General features: G+C 38.3%; 1 protein-coding gene across 1 annotated transcript in view; it reads left to right on the top strand.

The window, feature by feature from the left end:
• The window catches only part of CNTNAP4 (contactin associated protein family member 4), a 636,367-nt gene that overhangs the window by 464,529 nt on the left and 157,235 nt on the right, over nucleotides 1-14,603 (top strand). The window contains exon 13 of the mRNA XM_073670996.1: nucleotides 3,241-3,438. Coding sequence (XP_073527097.1) covers nucleotides 3,241-3,438 — 198 coding nt within the window. The remainder of the gene's footprint in view (nucleotides 1-3,240; nucleotides 3,439-14,603) is intronic.

The following is a 14,603-nucleotide window of genomic DNA, read 5'->3' as shown; positions in this document are numbered from 1 at the left end:
TAATTATCATTTGGTTGCCAGGTAAAAATACTTGCAGGATATTTAGGTTAATATTATGTAACCGCTTTGTGTCATCCTATCACTTACTATCTGCTGCACTGTAAGTTTAGACTATGGAAAAATATTGTTATGTCCTAAGTAAATTACTAAATTGGCCAATTCAGAGCTTGTAAGTAAATGCAGATAAATTTTGGGCAGCATGGTGGCTCAGTGGTTAGCACTGCAGCCTTGTAGCACTGGGGTCCTGGGTTCAAATCCCACCAAGGACAACATCTACAAGGAGTTTATATGTTCTCCCCGTGTTTGTGTTGGTTTCCTCCGGGTTCTCCAGTTTCCACCCACACTACAAACACATACTGATAGGTAAATTAGATTGTGAGCTCCAATGGGGACAGCGATGCTAATGTATGTAAAGTGCTACTGAATATGTTAGCGCTATATAAAAATAAAGATTATTATTAGATTATTATTATATTACCGTTCCGTACCTGGAAGAACAGGGATATTTAGTTGGTTCACTTAGGAATGTAATGACTTGATTATATTAGTCAATCAATCAAATAGAGTTGGGCAAAATGTTTTTAGGACCCAGGTCGACAAGCCTTCTCGGTAGTCTATGGCTGCTGGTTGGGAACCTTCTACTACCTGCGTCATGTCTGGTGCCTCTTCCAACTAGTAAGCCCTCACAATGTCATTTATGTGCTGCGCCACAATATAATGACTTTGTATTGCCTACTAATAAGAAGAGATGGCAAAAACACTGCCGGTAAAAGGAGGTTGATAATACATTTGTTTTGTGACTGCTGGCAGGGATTCTAAAAATCTTATCCAATGCAACTGTCATTATGTTGATGTGTAATTCCAGTAAGAAATAAATACCTCTGCTGTGCTCAGGTTCTTATATCTTCACATGCAGTACGTTTGTGAAGCCTTTTCCTTAATCTTAATTTTCCAATTGTGGGTCATTATCATTGTCTGTCAAGTTGTAGATACAGTGAAGCTGCAGCCGGTCACTGGTCACGGTTTCTATGAGCCTGCTAGCTCCTAAAATACACTTTTTATGCTCATCCCCCCTTTACACTCCCTTGATAGCATTTTTCTGTGGTGCACCCTTTTAAAACAGCTGAGAGACTGCTTACATGATTCAGTGCAAATACTAACAGGAATTCTTTAGCTACCAAGTTGCAACTACAGACTCACAGATTGCCATTTCCTTGTAGGTAAAATATATATTCCTTGTCCTCTTTTATCAAGGGCTTTAGGTCATGTTTGGGAGAAAGTGACACCTTTGTATCCTTCTTGTTTAAGCAGCAACTCAATATACATGTTAATATTGTCATTTATGTGGTCATAAGGGGGATTATACTGGTAGCTTAATTTAAGGGTATCACCCATCATAATGAAATGAATACCAAACAAATATCTATCCTAATTCATCTATATCGGCACGCAGGCATAGAAAGTTTAATAAAATGATATTGTGATATCTGCAATTTAATGTCTTATTCCAGAGAAATCCATGTTTTTCTTAAATGAGCTGTTAAGATCTAAGGTCAGAAAACTGGTCTCCCCGAGAATCTGTCTCCAGAGCTTAATTTTAATGGAAGAAGGTGTTACCAGTACGAGACATGCAAAGACTGTCAGTCTGTTCTCCTGTTCTATGTCTTATACTGGTAACAACCCCTTTCATTTACATTAAGCTCTGGAGGTAGATCCCTCGGAGATCAGTGTCCGGCCCACAGATCTTAACAGCTCATTTACATATAAGAAAAACATGAATTTCTCTAGACTAAGACATCGGATCACAGATATTAAGGTATCATATTATTGAATTCACTATGACTGCTTGCCCATATAGACGGCTTAGGAGGGTTGATCCTACTGACAGATTCCTTTTAAAGGGAATCTGTTTGCAGGTTTTTGCCATGTAATCTGAAGACAGCAGTAGATAGAGGCTGAGACACAGAGTTGAATGATGTGTCATTTATTACCTGTGTGAAGACGTTCACTTATAGTGAAGATTTTATCACTTGTAATTAGCATTGCGAATTACATCAGTCCGATTCCACCTCCTCCCTCTATGTTAAGCAGCTCACTGTTAATATTCATTGTATATAGAGTGCCTGGTGTGGGCGGGGTTAGCTTTCTTAGCTCTGCTGCATCCTACATCTAAAAGCTTTGCTTGTGTCAGAACCATTACACCGAGTAAACTAAGTGATACATTGTTGGAATCATGGGCTCTTTGCCTACATCAGGCTGCACTCAGATGAGGTAGCAAAAGCCTGCTGACAGATTCTATTTAAATAACAACAGTACATCTCTAACTCTATGAAAATAGCCCCTGTGATCAATGGACTTACAATCTAATTTCCCTGTCTTTCTAACATTAACTTTAACTAATGTTAATTGTAAATTTATTTCTATATCTTAGAGTTTACAATATAACTTTGTAAAAATCCCACATCTTTCTTCCAATATTTTCCGACTCTTATAATGATGTCACTAATGAGCTGCCCTTCCCGTTATTCAATGATGAGAAAATTTGAGTGATTTACAGATAGAGCTGTTTGAGGGAGGGGGCCTGGATATTGTAAGGGACCAGGTTACAACCAAAGTTCCATAGGAGATAATATGGCTTACTTTGATAAGTCATCAAAAGTAACTTCCCATCCCAGAAAATAAATTCAAAAGTAAACTGTACAAATAGTTCTAGGGAAAGAGCTTAAACTTCATAGACATAGCATCCACTGGTGTTCTCCTGCACTGACAGCTCAGAGGAACACTTGATACATAGAAAGTATCCAGCTGGAATAATCATAGACTAAAAAATATCCTTTATAGATGACGTTTAAAAAGGAAGTAGAATACAGGTAAAGTCACCCGGTAGAGTAGCAAACATATGTGTTTCGGCATTATTCCTTACTCCTACATAAACGTATAGTTTGCTACTCTGCTTAGTGACCATATCTATATACCACAACCATACTTAGGATCATAAAGGATTTTTTTTAGCTTATGATTTTTCCAGCCGGATACTTGGAATTTTCTTCTTCCTAAAAAGTACAAATGCCTTGTTTCATCCGAAAACAAACGGAATCATTGGTGTGAATATTATAGTTGCCATTTAATCCATTCCCATTACTAATAAAAAATGTATTTGTTTGAAATTCCTTATGCAATGTACTCTAAACTAATAACTCTTTTTAATCTCACTAGAAAACTTTTTCTTAATCTCACTAGATACAGCTATAAGTATATTACATCACAACAATACAGACCTGAATAAAGTAAAAAGTTCCAATCGGGAGAATCCTCATATGATGAATTTCAAATACTCTGCAGATATGGAGCAGCTCCAGGCTACAATAAACAATTCTGAACACTGCAAACAGGAAATTGCTTACCACTGTAAAAAGTCTCGCATTCTACATAAGCAAAGTAAGTTGCAGCAGAACTATTCTTTTTTTTTGCCGTGGCCTAATGTACTTTTAAATATGTTTAATCCATAAATATTGCTGTTTTAAGAAGCCCTACAGTGTTCACATCCAGCTTCCTCGACAGGATTGTCCAAGTTACAAAATAATTTATTTTCTGGCAAAAGTAGCAAAAAACTTTTCATTTACATCTATATGGAAGGAAAGTATAAGCACTAAATGAAATGGTCATTGCTGTAATCCTTCTTTAAAGGGAATATGTCAGAAGGATTGTAACTCCTATGCTGTCTACACGAGCATGCAAATCATAGAAAGCTGAATAAAATGATACCTTGAAATCTGTGATCCGATGTCTTATTCACAAGAAATCTACTTTTTTCTTAATATGTAAATGAGTTGTTAAGATCTATGGGCTGGACACAGATCTCCCTGAGAATTTGCCTCCAGAGCTTATTTTAAGTGAAACGGTATATTACCAGTGTGAGACATTTCATAGAATCATAGAATGGTAGAGTTGGAAGGGACCTCCTGGGTCATCTGGTCCAACCCCCTGCTCAAAGCAGGATTCACTAAATCATCTCAGACAGATGTCTGTCCAGCCTCTGTTTGAAGACGTCCATTGAAGGGGAACTCACCACCTCTCGTGGCAGCCTGTTCCACTCATTAATCACCCTAACTGTCAAAAAGTTTTTTCTAATATCTAATCTGTGTAACCTCCCATTTAGTTTCATCCCATTGCTTCTAGTCTTTCCTTGTGCAAATGAGAATAAAGATGATCCTTCTACAATGTGACAGCCCTTGACATATTTGTAGACAGTTATTAAGTCTCCTCTCAGTCTTCTTTTTTGCAAGCTAAACATTCCCAAATCCTGCAACCGTTCCTCATAGGATATGGTTTGCAGACCAGTCACCATTCTGGTCGCTCTTCTCTGAACTTGCTCCAGTTTGTCTATGTCTTTTTTAAAATGTGGTGCCTAAAACTGTACACAGTATTCCAGATGCGGTCTGACCAAAGAGGAGTAGAGACCGATAATGACTTCACGTGATCTAGACTGTATGCTTCTGTTAATACATCCCAGAATTGTATTTGCCTTTTTTGCTGCTGCATCACACTGTTGACTCATGTTCAGTCTATGATCTATTAGTATACCTAAGTCTTTTTCACATGTACTGTTGCTTAGCTCTATTCCTCCCATTCTGTATATGCTTTTTTCATTTTTATTGCCCAGATGTAGTACTTTGCATTTTTCCCTGTTAAAAACCATTATGCTGGTTGCTGCCCACTGCTCCAGTTTATTTAGGTCTTTTTGAATCCTCTCTCTCTCTTCTCTAGTATTAGCTATCCCTCCTAGCTTTGTGTCATCAGCAAATTTAATCAGTTTACCCTCAATTCCTTCATCTAAATCATTGATAAAGATGTTGAACAATACAGGTCCCAGGACGGAGCCCTGTGGTACCCCACTTGAGACATTCATCCAGCTGGATGTGAAGCCATTTACAACCACCCTTTGAGTCCGATCACTAAGCCAGTTATGAATCCACCTAACAGTTGCCTGGTCCATTGCATACTTGGTCATTTTTTCAATAAGGATGGTGTGAGATACTTTGTCAAATGCTTTGCTGAAGTCAAGATATACTATATCTACAGCATTTCCCTGATCCACCCAGTCAGTGATTCTGTCATAGAAGGAAATTAAGTTAGTCTGACATGACTTGTTAGTTACACACCCATGCTGACTCTGGTTAATCACTTCATTCTTATCCATGTACTTACATACATGTTGTTTAATAATTTGTTCAAAGATCTTTCCTGGTATAGAAGTCAGACTCACCGGCCTATAGTTCCCTGGGTCCACATTCTTCCCCTTTTTGAAGATAGGAACAACATTTGCTCTTCTCCAGTCTTCTGGGACTTCTCCTGTTCTCCAAGAATTTTCAAAGATTATGGAGAGTGGTTCTAAAATTTCTTCTACGATCTCCTTCAGTACTCTGGGGTGTAATTCATCTGGACCTGGAGACTTGAACTCATTTATGTTAGCTAAATATTCCCTCACAATCTTTCTGTTTACAGATAACTTGGATTCCTCTATTCCTTTAAAAGGACAGTAAAGATCAGTTGATGTTACATTTTCTTTCTGAGAGAAAACAGATGCAAAATAGGAGTTAAAAAGTTCGGCCTTCTCAACATCCTCTCTTACCATTTCTCCATTTTCATCCTGTAAAAATCCTATAGCATCTTTGACTTTTCTTTTACTTTTGACATACCCCCAAAATCCTTTTTTATTGATTTTGACATCTCTTGCAAGCCTTAATTCATTGTCAGCTTTAGCTAACCTGATACGTGCCCTACAGGATCTGCAGACTGCATTATAATCTTCTTTAGATATGCCTCCCTCTTTCCATTTAATGAACATTTCTTTCTTTCTTTTTAGCATGTGTTTAAGTTCTGTGTTAATCCATCCTGGTTTCCTTAAATGCTTCCCATTCTTCCTACTTTTCGGGATTGTTAACGATTGTGCTTTGAGAATCTCATTTTTAAAAATTTCCCATCCTTCCTGGACATTTTTGTCCTTAAGGACATCCAGCCATTGGATCCCTCCTATTCTCTTTCTGAGTCTCTTAAAATCTGCTTTTCTAAAATCTAACCTTGAAGTTTGAGTCTTCACATGTCTTCCTCCTCTAGTTATCCAAAATTCTATAATAGCATGATCGCTGCCTCCTAGGGTCCCAGCCACCTTTACCTCCTCAACCATTTCCTCCCTGTTTATAAGGATTAGATCCAAAGTAGCAGATCCCCTTGTTTTCTCCCCTACCTTTTGGAAGATAAAGTTGTCAGCAAGAGAGGATAAGAATTTGCTTGACCTGTTAGTTTTACTTGAGAGAGATTCCCAACAAATGTCTGGATAGTTGAAATCTCCCATGACCACTACGTCATATTTTTTGGAGAACTTGGTCATTTGATGACTGACAGTCTGCTTTCCTAATTTTCATGTCTCACACTGATAATGCCCTCTTTCATTTAAAATAAGCTCCGGAGGCAGATTCTCAGGAGATCTATATCCCACCCATAGCTCTTAACAGCTCATTTACATGTTAAGAAAAACGTAGATTTCTCAGGACTAAGACATCGGATTACAGATATCAAGGTGTCATTTTATTCAGCTTCCTATGGCCTTTATGCACATATAGACAATCCAATTTAGGAGGGTTGATGTTATTGACAGATTCCTTTTAATTTTGTTGGCATCCTGACTGGGGCAGTATTGAAAGTAAGTCATAACACAGAATTGAAAAGAGTCAATTAGAATGCTACCATAATAAACAGCTATAGTTTTACTGTTTAGATTCTCAATATATAGGGATTGTATTGGCAGAAAAATTAACCTTATAAGTATTGCTTTGTACTCTAGAAAGTTATCTCTAGACATTTTTGACCATGCATGATGCTTCTTTGTAATGTAAGTTATTTTGAAATCTAAACCAAATGTTAGTCACTGCTCATAAAGTTATACTTGAAAGATGAAGGCTAGATGTAAGCACATTATTACCAATACTTTATGAGGAATCTTAGATATGGAAAGTTACCCAGCGGGCTATTGCAAAGCTATTTTAGCAATTCATGTACCCGCAGATCTAAAATGCTTTTCATTATCTAAATAATATTTCATAAAATGAAGACAATGAGTTTTTTTTCATTTTTAGAGATACTATTTAATCAGAGAAAGGAAATAATATCCAACCATGTCACGGTAGGCACAGATAGAGTTAACAGTCTGCAACGTGAGGTTTCCACAAAGCAGTTCTCCAGATTTGACTTTCCTGTACCCTTCTGCATATATGACAGTCTGGTATTGGCCTAAGCTGAAGTCACATCTGAACTTTCAGTTTTCAGTTTTGAAGTAAAATTAGGTTTTCAGCCTTTCAGCTAAGCAGTTTTCACGGAAAATACATTGCCTCCAGAATGTATTAATATTAAATGCTTAACTTAAAAAGAAATCAGTTTTAACGGATTTAGAAGGTTGGATGAATCCTTTTCAGCCATAGTCCAGCCTGAGTTAAAGAAATAGGGAGCTTCTATAAATACTTTGTAACAACTGTATTTTAGAAAATACTCAACCCACATGTTTTATGGTACAGTCGAAAAAAAAAAAATCTGTATAAAGGTTAGAGCCAGGCAATTCACCATTTTATAACTTTTGATACCAAGTAGTGACAGTTAAGAGATTTTTATTTATAGCCAAGAAGGAAATACCCTTTGAATCGTTGACTAAGAATACCGTACCTAATTACAATATGACAGATACCATTAATTATGCTCCTGTTACCTTCTCATTAGAGATATAGGAAGAAATATATCTATTAGGAATTCATTTTAAATTGAATATAGTAATTTTATCATATGAGATTATGCTTCATATGCAATTCAATAATGGGCATTTCAAACAGTAAATAATTTATTAAGGTACAAATGGCACATGAATTAACTTAATTATAGACACATTAATTTTAATGAACTTTCTCTTGAGACTCATATAGTAATATTCCAAACCACAATCAATTTAACTGGAGGAAGCAGCTTTACTGCTACTTCAATTCACAGTCCATGCCAAATGAATATGAAAGCTGGTCTAGAGATATTAGTGCAGAATTAATAGATTTTATAAAGTTTTGTTTTTGGTTGTCATCAAACATATACGTATTCTCGTATTCACCAAAATGTATATAAAATATACTGGTTAGAACTCATAGGCTTCTACTCTACATTTAATACTTTTCTGAGCCCTCCAAAATAAAATCATTTGTTTCATCTTCATTTATTTAAAAAAATGGTACAATTATTATCTTTTTTAAATTTTGTACCATTGCCGTGCCACCAGTGCCGTGGGCACCCATTTAATCTTGTTTATATGGCAGGATAAAGATGTGTCCTAAAAGACATGTGACCATTTATACTGATGTCACAATTTCGGTCAGTGATAAATTTCTGCAGTCACTTGTTCGGTGTTAGGTATCATTGTGCTATTCAAGAAAATGCAACCTGGCAGGGATATGAGGTGGAATTGTAATGGTGAGAATATATTGCAGTTTGTCTTTTTGTGTTGACTAGTATTCAATGCAGAGCCTTTTCCAATACAAAGATGAATAGACCTTTATCTTATGATCGATGCAAAGTCTAAATCAAGTAGATTTTAATCTTTTATTCATATAATGTAAATAGAAAGCCGTATGCAAAACTGTATATGAGAACGCCATAGAAAATCATATGTAAAACAATACATGATATACTATACATTAACTTATTAATAAATTAGTATAACATAAAACTAATTTTCTTGAGCTGTATAAATTGTACAGGCTAATCTGGATTAAAATGTAACTTTACCCCTGTAAAAGAATTCAAAATGTTTAAGAAATGTTTTCTAGCAAAGTGAGACATTGTAAAGTGTATGCGTTATCCCGTCTTAGAAACACAATGTGGAAAAAACTTTGTTAGCTCAAAACAATACTGAACAAGTGATTATCATGCAGATATGTCATAATGTACAGCTATGAAATAATGTTTTATTGCAATGTATAAAGCAATTTATAAAACACAAATTTTTGTATTCTTAGCAAAGAACAATTTATAAAATATAAAAAAAAAGTTATTTGAGTTTTTATTCAAAAAACTGTAACATTTTCACACTTGGCTTACTTTTTCTGTTGGAATCAAATATTGTATTTTCTCTTAAAAGGGTTGTCCGGTCAAAACCAACAAGTTGTGTAACTTCAGACTTATGAATCCCCCCAGCACACGCACTGTGCACTGTGGGGATTGGCCTGTTTCAGACCCGGTAATGGTGGGAATGTATGAGTTTTACATACCCCCAGCCAGTGGGCATGGCCTTGCTCCTTACATCGTATTGCGTCGAGGTCCTGCCCCGTCAAGTGATGCAGCCGGCCAGTTGGCATGGCTGATTAGAGGGCATGACCTCTCTCCATACAAGTTTCGGTGGTATGTATAACTCGTACATATCAGACAATCCCTTTAAATAGTAAAATGAAACATATACAAAATAATTACCTATTTGCTCATTTCCAGCCCAATCAAGATTTCTTTGTACCTACTAAATTCTGTGCAGACTAATGTCATAGTAGATAATTTATAAGAGTTTAAACTTCAGTTGTTAAAAAACTCCAAATCTCTTGACTTCCATAATACAGTTACCTGATACCAGAGATGAGCGGATCATGCAAAATTTTAATTTGTCTGTTCATGCGATTTTTCACAGAAAATCTCATGTCCCTCATTATTCTCTAGGGTTCATGCAGACCCCAGAGCATAATAACCGTTCTGCACATGAGCAAGCAAGGGGGTCATGACATCATGAGCCACAACCTTAGTGAGGTTGCAGAATCCTTTAGGCCTAGCAAACCTGGAAGCCTCAGCCTAGCGACCGGAGCCCCATGGATTCTAACCGCGCTGAAACCAATCCGAAGATGTGACGAGGGCTGGATGGGTTGAGGTGAGTAGCGGAGAGGCCAGAAAGGTGAATATATATTTTTCTATTTTGTAACATTTTCATAGCCTTTCATGGTTCAGAAAAATTAATAAGAAAAATAAACATTTTGCTCAATGAGGATTTTTGTAAAATTCAATTAGAATTCAATTCCATTTGAATTTATTCTCTCATCACTATCTGATGTGGATGTTTAGGTCAAAAGAAGTTGTAGAAAACTGTCTTCAGTAACCACCTCCAATTAAACAATTATAGCAGTCTAATTTTTCTAGTTGAACTCAATAGCTGAGTGAAAGGAAACCGAGAATAGGATCTCTGTAATATTTGCTCAGAATTTTTAGCCCTTTTTACAATAATATGACACCTTAAGCACACTTTGATTTTTAAAACTTACAACTAGTGAAGAGCCAGCACTAAAATGCTCGGGTGCTCGTTGCTCGGGTCGAGCAAATTAGAATGCTCGGGTGCTCGACCCAAGCAACGAGCCCAATGGAAGTCTGAGGGAAACACGAGCATTTTTTCAGCGTCCACCCCGGAGGTCAGCAGGGGACCTAAAAATTGCCTTAATCGATGGGAACAGTGCTCAAATGACTTGGGAACAGCATGGAAAAGATCCCTAGAAGCATCCCTGCCTCCCAGGTCACTACTGTGAACAATGTTGTCACAGTATTACGCCACTTTTACGGGCTCACAATAAAACATACAAACGTAAAAACCAAAATGGATTTTTCTGGGGAAAACATTAAGGAACATCCTTTCGAGGGTAATGTGTCATGGGTGTGTCAGAAATGACAGACAGTCGCCCTGCAGTTGGTTGCAGGTGATCTCTACGTTTGGCATTAGAGACATCTTCTTAGAGGCTGTCTCTAGGACCTAGCAGCTACCTTCCTCTGGATAATTAACTCCCTGGTCTGGGTGTATAAATACCTGCTGTGTACAGAGGGAGGTGCCGGCGATATTCATTACTCCTTGTGAGACTTTAGCAAGAGCAGTACTTCCTCCTCTCTGGTGTTTGACGACATGTGCGCATTTGTCTGGAGTCGTCTAAAAGCTAAGCAATTTTCCCTGTTTGTCCTTCCTTTTGTCTTTAGAGTTCAGTGGAGATCAACTAGTGGTCATCTCCTCCCTTCCCTAGCCTGAGTCTAACGCCAGGGAAAGACAGGGTGAGGAACGCATGCGGTGATTGGTTAAGAGCCAATACAGGGAAATTAGGGGAGACAGGGTGACACTAGATCAGACTAGAAGGTCTCCACTCCCCCCTTTCCCTAATGTCTGAGCTCCCTTTTCCTTTACCCTCTGTGTTACATGAAGTCTTTCCCACACCTTGCGTGACATAATGACGTGCTCAAAAGTTTACATACCCAGGCAGAATTTTTCCTTTCTTGGTCTTGCTGAAGAGATTGTGAATGATAATGAAAAAACTTTTTCTCCACTCATGGTTATTGGTTGGGTGAAGCCATTTATTGTCAAACTACTGTGTTTTCACTTTTTAAATTTTAATGACAACCAAAAACTTCCAAATGACCCTGATCAAAAGTTAACATACCCCAGTTCTTAATGCCGTGTATTGCCCCCTCTAACATCAATGACAGCTTGAAGTCTTTTGTGGTAGTTGCAGATGAGGTTCTTTATTTTCCCTGATGGTAAAGCTAACCATTCTTCTTCACAAAAAGCCTACAGTTCCTGTAAATCCCTGGGTTGTCCAGCATGAACTGTGTGCTTGAGATCTCCCCAGAGTGGCTCAATGATATTGAGTTCAGGAGACTGAGATGGCCACTCCAGAACCTTCACTTTGTTCTGCTCTAGCCAATGACAGGTCGACTTGGCCTTGTTTTTTGGATCGTTGTCATGTTGGAACGTCCAAGTATGTCCCATGCGCAGCTTCCGGGCTGATGAGTGCAAATTTGCCTCCAGTATTTGCTGATAACGTGCTGCATTCATCTTTCCTTTAACTTTTTGCAAGTTTCCTGTGCCTTTGTAGCTCACACATCCCCAAAACATCAGCGATCCACCTCCGTGCTTTACTGTAGGAATGGTGTTCCTTTCATCATAGGCCTTGTTGACCTCTCTCCAAATGTGGCATTTATGGTTGTGGCCAAAAAGTTACATTTTGGTCTCATCACTCCAAATTACCTTGCTCCAGAAGTTTTAAGGCTTGTCTCTGCTGTTTGGCGCATTGTAGGCGGGATGCTTTGTGGCATTTGCGCAGTAATGGCTTTCTTCTGGCGACTCGACCATGCAGCCAATTTTTCTTCAAGTGCCTCCTTATTGTGCATCTTGAAATAGCCACATTGCTAGTTTTCAGAGAGTCCTGAATTTCAGCTGATGTTATTTGTGGGTTTTTATTTGCATCCCGAACAATTTTCCTAATTATTGTAGCCGAAATTTTTGTTAGTCTCCCTTACCATGGTTTGGTTTTTACAGAGCCCTGATTTTCCATTCGTTAATCACAGTTTGAACGCTGCTGACTGGCATTATCAATTCCTTGGATTTTTTTTTGTATCCCTTTCCTGTGTTATACAGTTCAACTACCTTTTCCCGTAGATCCGTTGACAATTATTTTGCTCTCCCTATGACTCACAATTCAGAAATGTCAGTAGCTGAATGAAAGATGCAAGAGTCTGTCTGGATCCCAGAAACTCACTCAGCTTTTATGCACACACACTGATTACAAGCAAACAGGTCATAGTTGAGGATGTTACCTTTAGTAGCCATTCAAACCCATTTGTGTCAAATTCTGTGCATGTTATCAGGCCAAAATCACCAGGGTATGTGAACTTTTGATGAGGGTCATTTGAATGTTTTTGGTTGTCATTAAGATTGAAAAAGAGAAAACACAGTAGTTTGACAATAAATGGCTTCACCCAACCAATAACCATGAGAGGAGAAAAAGTTTCTTTGTTATCATTCACAATCTCTAAAACAAGGCCAAGAAAGGAAAAATTCTGCTGGGGTAAGTAAACTTTTGAGCACAACTGTAAGGCAAAATAAATAACCAAAACAAAAATGCTCCTCCACACCTTGGGCTATGTTCACACGGATGTAGCGTTTTTGATGCATTTTTGAACTTTTGCATTGCTTTCAATGGTGAAAAATACACCAGTAAATGTCATTTTAACATTTTGCTATCTTATCTGGTCATGTGGTTTGTGAGACATGATCAGACACATCCTGTTTCATTTATGAAGGAGGGACTCTGAAAGTCACAAAGCCTATTTTTGTAGGGCCATCAGGAGGCCCTTACTATTCTTAAAGGGCCAGCAGTCGGCCCTCACTATTGTTAAAGGACCATAAGCTGGCTATGCTTTGTTGTTCCCATTAATAAGGAGCGGATCTCCTATACTGTTATTGTGCAGGCAGTGACTGCAAGGCCTGCCCAAAATTTGTAAAAACCCCAATACACTTTTGAAGACACATAGAGGAGGGCCTAAGTAAAAAAATGTTAACTTGTAATGGGGTGGTTATGCTATACATTTATTGCCTATGCAGTGAATGCAAGGGCTGCCTAAATTTTGGACGCATCCCAATACCCCTTTGTAGACACATAGAGGAGGGACTCAGTAACAAAATGTTCCCATTATAAAGGAGCGGTTTTGCTATACAGTTATTGTGCATGCAGTGACTGCAACAGCTGCCTAAATTTTGCAAAAAGCCCAATATCAATTTAAAGACACATAGAGGAGGGCCTCAATAACAAAATGTTCCCATTATTAAGGAGCTGGTCTCCTATACTGTTATTGCCTATACATTGAATGCTAGGGCTGCCAAAAATTTGGACTCATCTTAATACTCCTTTGAGGACACATAGAAGAGGGCCTCAGTAAAAAAAAATGTTCCTATTACAAAGGAGCGGGTCTCTTATACTGTTATTGTGTATGCAGTGACTGCAAGGGCTGACAAAAAATAATACACACTCCAATACCCTTTTGAAGAGACAGAGGAGGGCCTCAGTAAAAAATGTTCCAATTATAAAGGAACGGGTCTCCTATACTGAAAATGCCCATGCACTAAGTGCATGTGCTGAAAAACATTTACCCCTGGAGGGTATACGTGAACATACTGTATATCATACCGAATGTTAGAGGTGGGTCTCTAAAAATATTCCTACAGGCATCATAAACATAATAAAAAAAAATGATGTGGGCGTTGCATCACGGTCACCCTGGTGATATGGTGGTGGAGGATGAGGAGAAAGAGGAGGACAGCAGAAAATAGACAAAATCAGTAACCATATACCCTTGTCTGGGTGTGAAGTGGTGCATGGGAATAGACCTCCCAAAAAAACCCCACTGGGTTTGAGTTTATGTTCCGCTGCAATCATCCGGTGGTGTTGAGAAGTCTGGCCCAGTCCAGCCCTTGTTCATTTTTAGAAGAGTCAGCCTGTCAGCATTTTCAGTTGACAGGCGGATGCGCCTATCAGTTATTATTCCCCTGGCAGCACTAAAAACCCGCTCTGACAAAACGCTAGCGACAGGGCTGGCCAGGACCTCCAAGTCTTAGAGAGTTCATGCCACGTGTCCAGCTTGGATACCCAATAATTATAAGGCACAGAGGATGTTGGTACGGTGAACAAGGTACGCCTTCAGCACCTTCGAAAATGTATCCCTCCTTCTGAGAGTACCCCGCGCATCAGGGCCTATGCAATGGGAGAGTCTGAGAAAACTCTCCC

The sequence above is a fragment of the Phyllobates terribilis genome, unplaced genomic scaffold, assembly GCF_046119375.1.
Source record: "Phyllobates terribilis strain yellow unplaced genomic scaffold, ASM4611937v1 Scaffold_1__5_contigs__length_1240528914, whole genome shotgun sequence".
Taxonomy (NCBI): domain Eukaryota; kingdom Metazoa; phylum Chordata; class Amphibia; order Anura; family Dendrobatidae; genus Phyllobates; species Phyllobates terribilis.
The sequence above is the reverse complement of the archived record's forward strand: the minus strand, read 5'-3'. Positions and strand labels throughout refer to the sequence as shown.